General features: G+C 38.9%; 1 protein-coding gene across 4 annotated transcripts in view; it reads left to right on the forward strand.

Moving 5' to 3' along the window:
• Window positions 1-7,321: 7,321 nt before the first annotated feature.
• The window catches only part of GKAP1 (G kinase anchoring protein 1), a 71,721-nt gene continuing 61,012 nt past the window's right edge, over window positions 7,322-18,030 (forward strand). For 2 of the 4 annotated variants that reach the window (XM_024560170.4, XM_053923529.2), the window contains exons 1-2: window positions 7,325-7,609; window positions 16,375-16,627. In XM_024560170.4, coding sequence (XP_024415938.1) covers window positions 16,418-16,627 — 210 coding nt within the window. In that variant the 5' untranslated portion in view covers window positions 7,325-7,609; window positions 16,375-16,417. Of the gene's footprint in view, window positions 7,610-16,374; window positions 16,628-18,030 lie in introns of all 4 variants that reach the window. The other 2 variants (XM_045195245.3, XM_053923524.2) reach the window with 2 other exon arrangements.

Genomic DNA, 18,030 nt, shown 5'->3' on the forward strand with positions numbered 1-18,030 from the left:
CTTCCCTGTACCTTGACCTCAGGAATTTTTTGTTTTCTCCTTTGTTGGAACTCCAGCTTACCAGGCCCTATGTGTTTCTGTTTCTTGGTTTACACTTTATTTTATTTTAGTGGAATACCTCCCTCCAGCAGTTTCCTTACATATGTGAATTAAAACATTGGAAAAAAACTTTTTAATTTTGTCAACTTTTTCTGCTCTCTGTGTTGGCTTTATTTCTTTGGTTTCTCTTCTTTATTTCTATTCTCCCTCTCTCCCCAGTTTGTCCATGTGAGGCTCTTTCATGTAAGAGGGTTTCTTCAAACATCTGGAGACCCTTGACTCTATACCCACACATAAGAATGAGATGATAAAAAGTCAATTAGAGCTTCTGCTGGCATGGGCAGGGCTTGTCTACTGTTGGACTTTTCTATAAAGAGATAGGTAACAAGCCACATTCTCCATTGTAGGGCCCTCAAAGTCCATATTTGTAGGCCTTTTCTCTTGGACCAGCTGGTTTTCCCCTAAGAGGACACTTCTAATTTCCTGATAAGATTCCAGCATTTTAGAATCTGAATTTGGGAATGAAGCTGGGGGTAGGGTATGGCTCGCAATTCAATATGTACAACTTCATTTAATTCTGCTTTTCTTTGGAGTGAGTCATCCCTGTCCTCAGCCTTGCCTGGTGTCCAGAGGAGCTCTCCAGACAGTAAACCTCCCACCCTTTGCCGAGTTAAGGCAACATGAAATGGAGTAGGGATTAGGGAGAATAAAGGATCCCGCCATTCTTTATAAAACTTTCATAATGAATTCTGGTTTGTAGCCCACTCTGCCTCTGCTTTTGGAGGTTTGGCAGCGTTAGTTTCAGAACCTTTCCAGGGTCTGTGATGTGAATAGGTTCACCTGGCTGGCTGTACCTCCTCCCAAAAGCTTAGGGAAATCACATTTCACCTAGTGATGAAATCCCCCCTTCTTATGATGAAAGTGAATTTCTTTCTTAGTTTCTAAAACTAATGATGAACATTAGTTTTGGTAAGTCAGTTATCACTATTAGGAACTCTCCATGTTCCTAAGTTTTGTTGACAATGTTCATCAGCAGAAATCTCTCATTCTCTTTGCTTTGTCTTTATTGGTTTATACCTTTTTTATTCCTTCACTGTCATTTTAGTAAAGGATCTGGAGTAGAGAAAAACATGTGTTCAATGCACCATGTTTAATCAGAAGTCTCCTTACTGTTAGATTTTAACATGTGTAGATGTAATGAACATATTTTCTAAGTAGGAAAAGTCCAAGTATATTTATAGGCAATTCCATAAGAATTAGATATAAGTACTGTAATAAAATAACTGTAGCCAACTCTTTTGAGTGTTTATATTCACTAAAGAGTCTTTTAAATGTTTATATGCATTATATATATTACATATTTTATCCTCATGGTAGCCCCATAAGATAGGTGCTTTGGTTCAACCCCTAGCATTCTGACACCAGAGCCCCTATGCTATAAAACACAGTACATCATTTTCAAACTACAGGTAATTTTGTTATTTTTAATGTCAGAACTATAGTAAATCCCTGTTTATTAAGTTATACCTGAAATTTTTCATGTAGATTTTGAACATTTACCACACATTTGATGTGGCAAAGCTAGCATCACTTTTGACATATCTGTTTTAAGATACTTGGTGGAGGCAGAACAGAGTAGTCTATAACACATTTTAAAGTGTAGTCATACAAACTGGGAAGCCTGACATGTGTCTGTTTTATAATATAGACATATGGATATTTCCTTTTAAAGAAAGCAGTTACCATCTGTAATCTGAGAGGTCAAAGAGAAGGAATTAGAAACCCCACATTAGTAATATAAAACTTTAAAGTGCCTGTTTAAGTGAAAACTCTTATCTGCAAGAGTGGAACATATTAAATCACTGATGGCCTTAAACACCCTAATTCAGATAATTCAGCCCTCATTCTTTTGACGATTTTAGTACCAGGTTCATTATCACTCTCTCCATTCCAATGCTATGATCACTTCTCTGGATAATTCTTAGTGAGACTGAGAGATATATATATACACATATATCTCCCTTTCAAACCCATCTGACTCTCAATTCCTTGACTTCCATTTATCAGATGATTTGTACCCTCTATTTCAGCTCCCCAATTTCATTAGTATTCCCTACATCTTGACATTACTGATAACTACAGCCACTCTTCCAATTTTATTTTTTGTTTTTAAGTATATTTTATTGATTATGCTATTACAGTTGTCCCAATTTTTCCCCTTTGCTCCCCCCACCTGGTACCCCCATTCCCTCCAGCAATCCCCCCTTTTAGTTCATGTCCATGGGTCATACATATATGTTTTGGGGCTTCTCCCCATTTCCTATACTATTCTTAATGTCCCCCTGTCTAGTTTATGTTTACCATTTATGCTTCTTATTCCCTATATCTTGTCCCCCCACCCCCACCCCATGCTCCCCTTTCACCTTCCCTGCTGACAACCCTCCATGTGATCTCCATTTCTATGATTCTGGTCCTGTTCTAGTTGTTTGCTTAGTTTTTGTTTTTATTTTTATTTTTTAGATTCAATTGTTGGTAGTTGTGTTTGTTGTCATTTTAATAAATGTTCATAATTTTGATCTTCTTTTCCTTAAATAAGTCCCTTTAACATTTCATATAATAATGGCTTGGTGATGATGAACTCCTTTAGCTTTACCTTATCTGGGAAGCACTTTATCTGCCTCTCCATTCTAAATGATAACTTTGCCAGACAGAGTAATCTAGGTTGAAGGTCCTTGCTTTTCATCACATTGAATACTTCTTGCTAGTCCCTTCTTGCCTGAAAATGTTCTTTTGAGAAATCAGCTGATAGTCTTACGGGAACTCTGTTTTAGATAACTTCCTTCTTTTCTCTTGCTGCTTTTAAGATTCTTGCTTTATCTTTAATCTTTGACATTTTAATTATGATGTGTCTTGGTGAGTCCAAATTGTTTGGAACTGTCTATGCTTCCTGGGCTTGCATGTCTATTTCCTTTGTCAAATTAGGGAAGTTTTCTTTCATTATTTTTTCAAATAAGTTTTCAATTTCTTGTTCTTCCTCTTTTCCTTCTGGTACCCCTATGTTGGAACCTTTAAAGTTGTCTTGGAGGTTCCTAAGCCTCTCCTCATTTTTTTGAATTCTTGTTTCTTCATTCTGTTCCAGTTGAATGTTTATTTTTTCCTTCTTTCCAAATCTTTGATTTGAGTCCTGGTTTCCTTCCCTTTGCCATTGGTTCCTTGTATATTTTTCTTTATTTTACTTTGAATAGCCTGCACTTCTTCCTCTATTTTGTTACCACCTCATTTCTGTGAGCATCCTGATTAGCAGTGTTTTGAACACTGCATCTGATAGGTTGGCTATCTTCTTGTCACTTAGTTCTTTTTCTGAAGTTTTGATGTGTTCTTTCACTTGGGCCATATTTCTTTTTGTCTTGGTGCATGTGTTACATTGTAAGGGGCAGAGCCTTAGGTATTCACCAGGGTGGGGCAAGCCACTTTGCTGCATTGTGGCACTGTCTGTGGGAGAGGGGCCAGAGAGGGAACAAGGCCACTTGCTTGGCTCTTGCCCCACTTCCCTCACTTCCCCCAAGTGGATTCCTTTCAGGGGCTGATTCCCAGGTGGGTGGACTTGTGTACACTTTAGGATCCTTGGACCCCTTCAATGGACTCTCCTGTGAGACTGGGAGTTTCTCCCTCTGCTGCAACCCACACAGGTTTTTGAAGCTAGAGGTTTTGAGGCTTTGATTTCCCATGCTGGAACCCTGGGTTCTGTGGTCTGTCTTGCTCCCCAGTTGTTCCTCCTAGCTTATCCACACACGAATGTAGGACTGCCTGGTCCACCAGGTGCTGCCTTGCTGCATGTCCTCACTGCCCTGGCTTCTTGTCTCCATCCCTCCTACCAGTCTGGATGAATGTTTCTTTAACTCCTTAGTTGTTGGACTTCCATACGGTTTGATTTTCTAGCAGTTGTGGTTGTTTTTTGTTTTTAAATTGGTTGTTATCCTTCTTTTGGTTATGCAAGGAAGCAAAGTATATCTACCTATGTCTCCATTTTGGCAGGAAATCCCCCCCTCTTCTATTTGTAATTTCTAGCCTTTTGCTCTCCAACCCATCTCTTATGTTTTCAGGTCATTCTCTTTAGTACCTAAACTCCAACAATTCTTCACCCTGATCAGAAACACCAAGCTATTCACCCTACTGTCTTTTCAGTTACCCATCCCTCCCACAGCCTTACTTATTACTGTATCTGGAATTATAATACCTCCTTTTTTCCTGCTCCCAACTACTTTGTTTATCTCACCCCATCATATTTGCTGGCCACATCTCAGTCCCAGTTAATCCAAAACTGCCTACTTGGTGCCTGCCCATAAGCAACTGAATACGTCTGGAGAAAAATACACAGCCATATTGACTAGTCTCACTATAAATTCATCACCACTCACTCAGGCAGGCCTTTAGTAGTGCCTGGAAACCTTATTATGTTTCCCTAGTCAATTCCCTCTCTTATACTTATAGACTACTATTTCATCTCTCTTTCTTTTTCCTCCCTCCTCTCAAATTCCCCCCTCCTTATTTTCAGTTAATGACTGTTTTAGCTAGAGCTGGCTAAACTGCTACAGCAAACAGACCTCCAAATATTATGGCTCCAGCTCAACAGAAATTTATATCTTGCTCACAGAATAATCCAGAGTGGGTGTTCCAGGTCAGTGGGCAGCTCTCCTTCATAAGGCACGTTCTCTCCTGTAGCTCTCTCAATCTCGGGGGTTTGTACTCATCTGCATAATCTGGCTGGCAGAAAGGAAAAATGCATGAAAGTGACACACTGGCCTAGCAGTGGCAGACATCATTTCTATTCACATTCCACTAGCAACAGCTTAATTAATACTTAACCATACCTAACTGAAAGGGAGGCTGGAAAAAAAAAAAAAAACAGTTTGTGTGCTGAGGAAGAAGGGAAGAATAAATTATGATGGATAATTAGCAAGCTGCCAAAATGATCTTGCTTTGTATTTCACTGAGAAAATAGAAGCAACTAGAAAAGAACTTCTACTTTGTCCTGCTATCAAGTCCACAAACCTACTTCAGTATGTCCTATAGACATGGGCACTGGGGAGGGGGGATTAGATTCCTAGGCTGTCATTGATAACAAAAGGGCGGTTTCCAAGCTTTCAACTAGAACATGGTCACAATGACCGCACACCTAATCACGAAGTTCAAACATACCTTCCTTCCTTGTGCTTTTCAACCTCTGTGGTCTGGGATATTGTTGATCAACACTCCTCCTTGCCCTTGCCTTTGTGAATTGCCAATTTACCTTGCTTTGGAAGTTTTTGCATTACCTTGGTTCTCCTTCCATTTCCTCCACCCTCTTGCTTTAGAGTCTTCTCTCATCTAAATTAGATCCCTTCTTTGTTGACTTCTGTCATTTAGGTCAGAGCTTCTCAAACTTTAATGTGGTAACAAATCACTTGGGGTTCTTGTTAAGCTGAAGATGATGATTCAGCAGGTCTGGGGGTGGGGTAAGGCTGAGATTCCACCTTTCTAACAAACTCCTTGGTGGTGCCAGACCCTCTGAGCTACCACACTTTGAATAGCAAGGGTCTAAAGAGGATGTTCTCCAAGATTCTGCCCTTCATTTTCTTCTTTCAGTGATATCACTGCTAGAGAGATAAACCTCCCAATCTATTTTCTAGTTCAATCCTCTTTCCTGTATTTCAAAATCTTAATGTCTAACTTCTTTGAGTCCACCTTTATCTGGCTGTCTTGACATGCTTTTAAACCTTTAAAATGGCCAAATCTAAACTGATCCCTTAAAAAAGTTTCCACTCTAATTTCTATTTTCTGTAATATAATTATCTACAAACTCAAAACCTCTTCACTATCTTTGATTTTTCTCTTCCTCCTTCATATATGTTCTCATGCTATTCCCTCTTGCTGTAAATCCAATTAATCAATTGCCAGTTCTATAGATTCTGCTTCCACACCATCTTTAAACCATGCTCTTTTAAATTCCTCCTGCCCTCCCTTTAGTTCAGACTCATCATTATTTTTCACCTGGCCAACTGAAGGTCTATCTGCCAGTATATCCTACTTTAATTTCTGTATCCATTCACTGGTCAAAGAAAAGCTGTGTTTTTCTTCCCCCAAACTTTTAAACCACAAAAACTGAAAATATTGAATTAAATATAAACTTTTCTACTTGGCATCCCAGGCCCCATTCTCTTTTGTCTCTGCCACTTCTCAGCACGTCCTAGAGTCTTACCATTTGCTTTTTCCTGAACACGACTTTCATTAAGTCACCTTCATATGTTCTTAAGCTATCCTTTCTTGCTGTAAAACCTTCCTCATCTCTCTCATGGTTGGTCCCAAAAGGCTTTCTCCATACTGCCTTTCTTTCCTGATCCCCAGGACAGACATGTGAGCAGTCCTTTGATCTTGTGCGGTACTCTGTATTTTTCACATGGCACCTATCATGGTTTGCCTTTTATTATGAGTTTAACTTTGTTTTATTCCTTCCTTTCTTAAAGAAAGAATATCTTCAACTCCCCTCTGTAACCCTGCAGCATCTTACCTATAAAGGGTGCGTGTGTCTCCTACTAGTTAAATCAAAGTGACTTAGGGGGATAATATGATGCAATGGTAAGCAGCATATTTAAAGTCAGTACAGCTGGATTCTGGCTCTGCCATTTATTATTAGTGTGAGGCTTTGGGTTAGGTCAATTAATTTGGCTTGTAAAATAAGAATACTATTTCATAGAGCACCAAGGGAGATAACGGAAAGTGCTGTGTTAACTTCACAGAGAAATGAGCAATGTTCGTTATTTTCCTTACAGAGATACGGTGTCTTGCCATTCAAGTCTTGATTTGCAGGACCATTCCTACTTCACCAATTAAAGACCACTAAGTCCCACAACTCTTTCCACTCCAAGGCCCTCTAACTACTCTCTGCGACGCAGGCGAAGCTGCCGAACTGCGGGGAAATACTCTCAAGTCGTAAGCTCTCGGGAGGCCTCCTTCCTTCCTACCGCTCTGGGAAAGCCCTTCTCTTCCCGGTCACCCCAAGACCAAGGCGCCGCCGCCTACGTGAGACGTTTGGACCCTGCCAGGCCCCCGTAGCTCCCCTTCTCCAGCAGGTGGTTCTGGTCCTCTCCCCCGACACGGGGCGCTAGCGTCACCAGCGAACCTCTACCCACGCGCCAACGCCGCAACCAACGGAGAAAATAAACAAACCCCCCTCGCGCGGCGCCCGGCGCGCCAAGCCCCGCCCCCTGCCCCGCCCCGCGGCTCTCACGCCGCCCCCGCCGTTGGGACTTCCCTCCCGCCCTCGGCTAGCAGCCGCACTCTCTCGCTGCCCCTCACGGCAGACTGTAGCCTCGCCTCTCGCTGAGGAGCGCGCAGCCGGGCTCCCCGGCCCGCGCTCCAGGACCCGTTAGTGCCAGGAGCCAGCCCGTGGGGCCGCTGCGCAAGCCGGCCCGGCGCAAGCCTGCCACCACCCCTTGACCCAGCACCCGAGGCAGCCGCCCAGAGAGCCGCCGGAGTCTCGGAGGCGAGGGTGGAGGTAGAGGAGGGCCGAGCCTGCGACCAGGGAGGCCCGGTGAGTACGCCGTGGCGCTGGCCCCGCTGGCGGGGTCGCCTCTCCCGTCCCCGAAGTGGTAGCGCTGCGCTGCTCTGTGTGCCCCAGACTCCGCGCATTGGGATTCGGCCTGAGGTGCTGGGCTCTGGCCGCCGGAGCCGCGGGGTAGAGGGCGCAGGAGGGCCGCTCCTCTGGAAGAAGGGCCGCGGCCCCCACGCCCGCTTCAGGGTTTGGAGGCTGCGGAGAGAGACCCCCGCCCACCCCAGGCCGCGGCCCCCCGAGAGCCCCCCAGGGCCGGGGGGCTGCCTCCGTCACCGAGCGGCGGAGTGACAGGTGCCGCTGCCCGGTCCCCTTCGCGGGCTCCGCGCTCCCTCTCAGGCAGCCGGGCGGGTGCTCGGACGTGTGTGGAGCGACGGCCCAACTCACTATTCTTTCCCTTTCGGGTCCGAGGCGGCGGCTGTGCCCGAGTCGGGTCCCGGCCGGCCGTTCTCTGGTACTTGGCGCCAGGGAGTTTCGGAGCCGCGGTTAGCAGCCCGGTGAGCTTCGGCTCTCGGGGATGCGGGCGGTGTCTAGTGAACTACTTTTTGAGGAGAGTGCTGCCCCTCCTCGTCGCTAGCTGTTGAAAAGTAAATGGGAAGGCTGCTTAATTATTTTATTTTTTGCTGTTACTATTTGTTAGAATTTTTGTGAGATCTCTAGGATTGAGTACCCTAAATAGTAGATATTGAACAGGAGTGACAGAATGATCCTATTAAGTTGTCTTTCCAGCTTCTTTTCGATTTTTTTATTCTTCCACTGGAAGCACTAATGAAAAAATTTCCCCACCATTCATTATTATCTATTTATGTGGTAAATATGCTTGTGATTATAACCCAAATCAACTTAATAAATTTAACTTGCAGCTGTAAGAACACTAGAGAAACTTTATGACAAATTAAGATATTAAAAATCTTTAATCTGTGGAAACATGGGGTCTTTTTCCTCAACAGGTTTATAACACTATAGTTGATATTAGTCAAATTCTAATCAATAGACGATATACTTAATTGTCATAAAGGGTTACCACAGGCTTTTCTGTAAGATACCAAATAATGTTTTCACTCTATGGACGAAAAGCAAAAACGTACAAGTTGAGCAAAAGAACATTGGGACAAATGAAAATACATGTACTTAATTGATGGGAGAACCCTTTAGGTCCTTACAATACCTGTTGCTACTTTTTGCTTAGATTTCCCAGCCCACAGAGAATAGACGCTGCAGGTTTGGAAAGGGGAGGCAGTGTTTATGAAGAAAAAATGGAATTTAAGGCAAACTCATTAAGTTTATATGGCTTGTTTGCAATACTTGGGAGCAAAGTCTTAGAATACATTTGGCATTTGTTGGTTGTGAATCTTAAATTAAGATTTATAATTTATAATTTAGCTTCTTATAAATTTTGTAAGAAGCTAAAGTGAAAGTGTTTGTGTTATTTCAGAAACAGAACATGAAATAATACAATTCTTTAACTCCACCAGGTATTAAATCACAGATGTTTAGTGCCATTTCATTTTGTGCTTTTTAAAAAAAATGTAAGTTATATTTCAGTGAGGCCACACTAATTGGACTAAGTGGTCGATAGTGTTAATGGAAGATGGTTGTGATTTATTTTATAAAAAAGGAAAAAATATGGTTCTCCTTGTTCTTGGTTGAGGATTTTATACATATATTAATTTTGAAGTTCCCCAATTGTGGTTCCCTGGATGGAGGCATGACCACAGCTATTGTCTGTCTTGTCCCTGGAGAGGTCATAGTCTAGAAGCATGAGGTCATAGTGGCAGTGGTCCTCAGAACCTGGGCAGAGACCAGTATTACCAGCCCTTCTGAAATCCTGCTACCTGTAGTTTAGGCTATTCATTTTTAGAAATAGTTTATTTTAAGCACCTGATAGAGCCTGATTCTTTTTAATCAACACTTTAAAACCTAAATGAATGTTTTCCTAAATGAATATGTTTTCCAAACAAAATTAGTTGTGATCAATTGGTAGAATGGCACTTACAGTGAAACAACTTTGAAATGCTAATCTTGAGTTCACATTTGTATTATGGGTCTTGGGGATTATCTGTAGAGCATTTTGCATTTTCTTTTGCTGACCATTTTACTTTAGAACACATCTTTCAGCGCATGTATAGCTTTGTATTTGGGAAATGTAAGTATTAAAAATAACCAGATTTAATAAATTTATTTTTTGTATGCCAAGTCCTGTGGTATTTGCTATGGATAAAAAGAAAAGGTCCTTTCCTTTCAGGATGTTGAAATCAGAGTTTTTAGGGGGCCAGGTACAACAGTAAATGTAATTTTAAATGAATTCAACACTAAAAGTAAACATAAAATACAGAAATATTTCAGATGATTAATTTGAGGGGCAGGTCAGAGAAAGCTTCACAGAGAACCTGGCACCTGAGCAGATTTTGAAGAATAAATATAGGAGTTTTAAAAAATATTTTACCTGGCTGGTGTGGCTCAGTGGATTGAGCGTCAGCTTGTGAACCAAAAGGTCACTGGTTTGATTCCCAGTCAGGACACATGCCTGGGTATGGGCCAGGTCCCCAGTTGGAGGCTTGCGAGAGGCAACCACACATTGATGTCTCTCTCCCTCTCTTTCTCCCTCCCTTCCCCTCTCTCTAAAAATAAATAAATAAAATAAAAATTTTAAAAAGCCTTAAAATATACTATAATTATATAAGTCAGATAATAGGTGTATTGAGTATATATAAAATGGAGACTTCCCTGTAAGTTGACATTGCTGTAATATGAAGTGTAGAGGAATTAATAGTTTTTACTCGGCAGTAGTAATAAGAAATTATTAAATATTATACATATGTGGTGAGCTACCTGCATATTTATAATTGTGAACTTGTTTTTCTGCATTTTTTGACCGGACTCATTTATTTTTTAATTATTTGTGAATTTTGTCTTCCTTTCACTACTTACGTTAGCTTTTAAATTATTTGTAAAAAGAGGCTCTCAAAGGAAAGCGGGGAAACATAAGAAATAATCATCAGATTTCAGGACTAAAAACCTAATTTGTGTAGAATTTTAGCATTATGTAAATGTCTGTTTAATATATAGCACTAGCCATCATATTTAGAGATTGAACTATGTAGGTAGTTTAGGGGATGTCAGCTGTATTTAATTTTTTTGCATTGTGTACCTTAAGTCCATATCATTTAAATGTATATAAATGTCAGAGATCTTAAAGACTGTGTGAAAGAAAAAGAAAGGGAATATAGTAGTGGGAGGGAGAAGAGCTCTATTGAATCTATTTATCTTAATGCCTCTTAAATATGACTATAGATGGAGGTCCAAGAGTTTTAGGACAAGATTGAAGGAATATTAACCATAGTCATGCCCTGAAATATCCTTAAAAAGCCTGATGTTGTCATAGTCTGCCTGTTTATTTCTTTTTCTCTTCAGGGTTAAAAAAAAAAGAATTCTTAGATTGTATAACAAGTAGTTTTTTTTTTGCAAATTTTGAAAAATTTGTTAATAAAGTTAATGTTCTTGTAAAAACATGTAGCATAATCAGTCGTTGACAATTGCTGTCACTTGTCTTCTACATCACTAACATAAAGGACCAAAGGCACCTCATTGTTAATTCTGACCTGCAGTTGCCCTTTCTAAGTTTGGAACAGGGCAGAAAAATCTATAATACGGCATTGATTACATCATGTTTACCTTTTTAAATTTGGGTGTAGATGACCATTTTCCTTTTTCAAGATAAGATTTTTTTCTTATAGAAAAAATATGGTCATTATAGGATATTTGGGGAAATAGTGAAAACTATAGAAAGTAAAATAAGCATAATGAGTAGTCCTGTGCATTTTCTTTTTTTTTTGTTAAGTATATAAATAAGACACATTTACTGATTGAGGGTTATTTTTATATTTTTTGTCCCTTTTAACTTAAAATTTGTGTTTCTCCCTCTTTTACTTCTGAAATAATGATTAGTTACCTTTTGACATGGTATGTAGATTTCCCTCATAGCTATTGACATAGATAATGTATTGGCTATTTATCACGTACAGCACAGATGCACGGATGATTGAGCCCGTCCAGTTGTCCCATCTCCTACTCCCTCAGCTGCTAAGTAGATCTGTTCTTTAATATTTACTGTTACATAAAGTACAGTGCAAGTGGTTGCCACTATCCTATTCTCCTTTTTTACACTCTTACTGCTGACCAAACAAGGGAACATTATAGGTGAGCACTTCCCCCTTTTCCTAAGTTAAAAGAGTATATTCCTAAGTTAAAAGAGTATATTTTAATACATGGGTTGCTGAGGTTTAGCATAGGTAGCTGCCTCCTCAGAAAAATTATTTTGTTTTGTCTTTTGAGTGTTTATCATTCTTTTCTTAGGGTAACAGTATTTGTTCTAATGTTCTCTTTTTACTTTGTCTTTGTTTTATTATTATTTTTATTCATCCAGGAACATTTTTTGTCTGTCCACTGTATGCCCACTATGTAAGACATAGTCCCTACCATGATTTTGGGGTTTCAGGTAGATTGGTGTTTTCCTTCAGCAGTATATTAGGTGTAATCTTTAGGTCTTTGACTCTTTTCAGTGGCTTACTGCTCAACACTTCTCAGTGCCAAACGGCTTTTTCCTTTCATGTCAAAGATTGAAGCCTTAGCTTTTGGAATGGCCAGATGTTGACTTAAGTTTCAAAACATTTTTGCAGTGGAGTCAGACATGCTTAGCCATATTTTTAAATTGTTTGTGCCAGTTCTCCTATGCCTCATAGGACCCCAAGACACATTTCAATTAGTAATTATAGTAAGAATACCAGTAGATATCTATATTTGAATGCTTCTGCTGTCCTGGCTCCTGTTCTAGTAGTGTATGTAAAGTACATTAACTTATTTAACCTTAACACCTCAGTGAGCTGGGCATGGTTATCCCAGTTTCACAGATGAGGAAGTATAATCAAGTAGTTTGTTCAGGGTCTCATAGTAAGCAGCAAGTTGGGTTTGCCCAGGCATTCTTGCTCCAGGTCAGCATTCTTGCCTAGTGCTTTTCTTCTGTTTGACTTTTGCATTAGTAAGGTAAAGGACCACAGGTATCCTATCGTCCCCAAACTGGGAGGAGAGCTACAGTGTCTCTATAGAACTGGGTGGGGAAAAAATGTGTTACATTTTCTTTATAGCATATAATTAGGATAGGTAAAACAAAATATAATAGAAAAATACTAAATGTTGAATTTATGAGAACTTCTGAATCTTTTCAGGGATTTCAATGAGAAAACTGTGCTTGCTTCCATGAACATAAATTTTTAAGTAAAATTTATCTATGAAATAAGAATATACAATTTCTGATCCAGGCTTTTAAGTAATGCTTTCTTCAAATTGAGTTTCCATTGAAATGTTTGGATGAGTAGGTAATAAAAACAAACCATTTTTATTCTATAACCATTTGATAGTTTATAACTATTGAAATTACTTTTAAAGAATCTAAAATCTTTTCTTGTCAAAATTTAATAATACAAAATTTCTTGTGATAAAATGAAAGGAGTTCAAATTCAATCAAACTTTTAAAATACTGTTAAAATAGTGTTTAAAATAATGAAGCTCTAATTTTCAGAAAGCGTATGCATTGTTTGAGCAGTACCTTCCAGCTAGATCTTCTGCCATTAAAAAGGCAGGTATCCCTCGCTGAGTGGCTTGGTTAGTTGGAGTGGTCCTCCTGTACAACAAAATGTTGTGGGTTCACTCCCCTGGTCAGGGTGCATACCTAGGTTGTGGGTTCTATCCCCAGTGGGGGTGTATATAGGAGGCAACTGTTTCTCTCCCTCCCCTCCCTCCCTAAAATCAGTAAACATATCTTTGGGTGAGATTAAAAAAAATAATAAAGGCATGTGGAAAAAAAATGCATGCCACTGGCAGGTGAGGTCGGGGGAACGTCTGCTGTTTGTGAATGTAGAGATCTCAGGCCATTGCTTGGAACCTTGCTTACTTAAAGATTTTGTGCATCCCCCCTCCTGACAGAAATTGCTGCTCTCTATACTGCATACCTTGTGTTTTGGGCACCTAGAATACTTACAACAGTTCCAATTAGTGTGGTCCTTTACCTTACTTACAAACTCTTACAACAGTTCCAATAATCTATCTACCCTGATCAGCAGCAGTGCATTCTGCAGCTGTCTGTAGATTTCCGGGGGCTTCCCTAGGAAGCTTGAGCGCTTCCCTATTTGTCACAGTTGACAAATAGCATGTGCACAGAGTTGTCCCCTGGAGAGCATCAGATAAGGCTGCTTGCCTCTGGTGGTGACTGGCCCAGAGTCTCTGCATTCTCCAGGGTTTACTTGGCTCCCCACAGGACAAAGAAACTTTATGAGGATGTACTGGTAAGGTAGCTCTGCCCTATGCCACAGAAAGAAAATTTTTATAAGCTTTGGAGAGAGATTTTAGAACAGACATCTATGAACATTTAACTCATGCAGAACAATCCAAATATGAAATTCATGACTTTGATATGTCTTAGAATGGAAAAGAAATATATTTGTGTAAGATATCAGTATTGGTAAGGCTAGATTATACTGCAGTTAACAACCTGAAGATCTCAGTTGCTTAAAGAAATGAGGTTGCTTTCTTGATCAAGCTACATATGGGGTGGGACAAAAGTAGGTTTACAGTTGTATGTATAGAAAATAATTCAATGACTAATTAGTAATACAAGAATAAACTCTGTTTCTTATACTCACAACTGTAAACCTAATTTTGCCCCATACTGCGTCTTCACAGGTTAGTATGGAGACTTTGTTCATTGTGGTTTCAGACTCCATCAGACCTGATTGATGGAGACTCTGTCTCATCATATGCTTCCACAATCACAGAAGCAGGAAAAGAGAACATGGTGAACCATGTTCTGGCTTTTAAAGTTTATGTTTCACTGGCAAAAATCAGCTACATGGTCATGTCTGCATTCAGCAAGAAAATGATAAATAGTTATCCTTTAGGTAGGGACAATGAATGTTTGTGAACACCTACCAAATGCAATTTATAGTCCCAACAATTAAAATTAAATATAATAATAGTTGTTGAACAACTTTGTTGGATTATTATACTTAAAGTGTTCAAAGCAACTAAACCTTAACAGGATTTTAGTAGAATTAATGTATTCTATAATATTTTTGAGTCTGGAATTTGTTTCATTTTGTAATATTTTTTCCCTAGTAATTTAAAAAACCTCAGTTCTCATGCTTGCAAGGAAGATTTAAGCCTAAAAATATGTCATAATTTATCAGTGTGATAGATCTCTGTATGTCATGGTATTTTATCTCAATTTACTTATTATTTCTGAGCACAGGAGGAAAAGGTCTTAAAGATGGTATTATAATAAAAATACTTTGATTTAATAACTACTAGATGACACCTTCAAATATCAACTCTTGTTTTGATTTTTATTGTTTAACAAAAAAATAGAAAGTTTTTAAAATAATTTGCTGGATTCTTAGGTTAAGATGGAAGATTAAACACATGCTTCTCATTTTTGCTCCCTCCTGAAAACATACAAACTATAGTGTGCTTTTAGCTTTCAAAATTGACATTAATTATTCCCACCTCTTAGTATTCGCAGTTTTGCATAGTTTCCTCCCACACTGAATAGGGTGGACCCATGTAAACAATAGGATTTTGTGGAAATGATAGTAGCATGTTAAGATACGAGCACTGTGACTTGAGACAGATATGATAAAACTGTGAAGAAAAAGTAGTAAGTAATAAAAAAGTCAGAATAATAGTTATCTTTGGATGGGGGGGTGGGGGATTCTGTTGGGGAGAGGCACAGGGTGTATTAATGTTCTGTTAATGTTGGGTACTTGGAGTGTTCAGTTTTTTTTTTTTTTAACTTAACAGTATTTTATTCAGCTGTGTACCTGATACATTTCAAAATAAAATGAATAAATGTCTGAGTTTCACAGTTTCTTTAAAAAAATGTTTCCTTCTGAATTGAAAGAGAACCTAGTCTTCTTTCTAAGTACAAAGCTTCTTTCTCTGAATTTGCAGAGTCAGGTTTAGCATGTCTAGGTTCAGGTCTTGACTTCCCAGCAAGTCATTTAACCAATCTAAGCATGAGGGGCCTCATCTCTAAAGCTACAGAATTTGGGTTAGAAATTACTAGAGGACTTTTAATATTCTAAATCTAAAAGGTTCTTTAAAGCTGAAAACACTAAATGAAACCACTCCCACCTACCTATGCTGGGAATGGTAGGATGCACTGAGGCGAGTGAACTAACATAATGTGGAAGATGATTTTGAAAACTTTTCTTTGGTTGAGGGAATTTAAGTTCTCTATTTTGCTCTCAGTTCTATGACTCAGTAGCAATCTCTAGGATCAAACTTAAGGCAGCATTTTGTATATAAGACAGTGTTTCCTTTACTCCTTTTTCCCCTGTTTTGGAAGTTGAGTATAAACATATACTTCTCTATTTTAAACCATATTGATTTAGGAGTGTGTGTGTGTGTGTGTGTGTGTGTGTAGACAGCAGTATATGAAAGAAACAACCATCAACTTTTTAAAACTGTATGGAAAAATAATTACATTGTATTGGTGGTAGTCTTGCCTTAGTATGTGAAATCTCAATATATCATTTTCTGTTTTCTGTTAACACAATTTTATGTTGTCTTAAGTTTAAAAGTATATTATTACTCAGGACTATTATGAATCTATATATTATTAAATCCTATGTTTAGAGAAATACATGTATATCATGATTATGTTTACTCACCTGCCTCCTCTTCTCCCTCCACAGCAATCACTCTTGACAGAAATATTTTAGAAGAAAAATACTTACAATGGCCTCAGCAGTTCTTAGTTCTGTTCCCACTACTGCTTCTCGTTTTGCCCTGTTGCAAGTGGATAGCGGCAGTGGCTCTGATTCTGAGCCTGGAAAAGGCAAAGGTCGGAATACTGGAAAGTCTCAAGCAAGCAAGTCAACTACAAATGAGAAAAAGAGAGAGAAAAGAAGAAAAAAGAAGGAACAGCAGCAGAGTGAAGCAAATGAGGTAACGATTATAATTATTTGTGTCTGCTTTCCCAATAGGCTAAGTCATGAGGACAGGTACTATCTTGTTCACTCATGTATCCATAGTGCTTGGTCCATAGGTACTTGATAAATATGACTTGAATGACTGGATGTAAATTTGTATGTATTTAATTTTTTAAAAGATTTTATTTATTTTTAGAGAGGGGAAGGGAGGGAGGGAGAGAAACACCAATGTGTGGTTGCGTCTTGTGCGCCCACCACTGTGGACCTAGCCTGCAACCTAGGCATGCACCCTACAGTGGGAATTGACCTGGCAGACCCCTGGTTCATAGGCTGGCACTCGATCCACTGAGCCACACCAGCCAGGGCAATTTGTGTGTATTTAAATTTAATGTAATGAACATTTTTTAAATGCCTCTTATTTTTTTTCTGACTATGGAAGCTTATGTGTTCTTTGCAAAAGCTAAAGAAGTCTTAAAAGGAAACAAAGGCCATTTGTAAATATAACTAGAGAGATAAATAGTTAATATTTTGGTGTATCTCACATACATGTACAAATTTATATGAATATATAGATATATACACATACATATATAATCATATTTTACCTAAACAAAAATGGGATTATATAATAGACTTATACTGGCTTTTCCCCCCTAATTATCCATGAGCAGTTTTCTATATTAGTAAATGAAGATCTACATTATTTTAAATGACTCCACATTATTTAATTATATGGCTATATCATACTTTATTTGAACCCCTGTGATAAACATTTAGGTGGTTCCCCCCCCCTTTTTTTTTTCTTTTACTATTACAGGCAATAATCCTATGATTAGCCTGAACATACATTTTTATGCATTCAATGATCATCTCTTTCATTTTATTTTATTTTATTATTTATTTATTTTTATTTCCTTTCCTATCCTGTCATTTTTATTTTATTTTTTCCATTACCATTTATCCCCCTTATACTCCTTCCCCCCTCAATCACCACACTGTTGTCCAGTTCCATGAGTCTTTTTTCCTTGAGTTTGTTGTCATTTTATTGTTCATATTTTTGATCTTCTCTTTCTTAGATAAGTCCCTTTAACATTTCATATAATAAGGGCTTGGTGATGATGAACTTCTTTAACTTGACCTTATCTGGGAAGCACTTTATCTGCCCTTCCATTCTAAATGAAAGCTTTGCTGGATAGCGCAATCTTGAATGTAGGTCCCTTGCCTTTCATGACTTCAAATACTTCTTCCTGGCCCCTTCTTGCCTGCAAGGTTTCTTTTGAGAAATCAGCTGATAGTCTAATGGGCACTCCTTTGTAGGTGGCTGTCTCCTTTCCCCTTGCTTCTGTTACGATTTTCTCTTTATCTTTAATCTTGTGTATCTTAAGGATGATGTGCCTTGGTATGTTCCTCCTTATGCCC

This window comes from Desmodus rotundus, chromosome 1 (assembly GCF_022682495.2).
Source record: "Desmodus rotundus isolate HL8 chromosome 1, HLdesRot8A.1, whole genome shotgun sequence".
Taxonomy (NCBI): domain Eukaryota; kingdom Metazoa; phylum Chordata; class Mammalia; order Chiroptera; family Phyllostomidae; genus Desmodus; species Desmodus rotundus.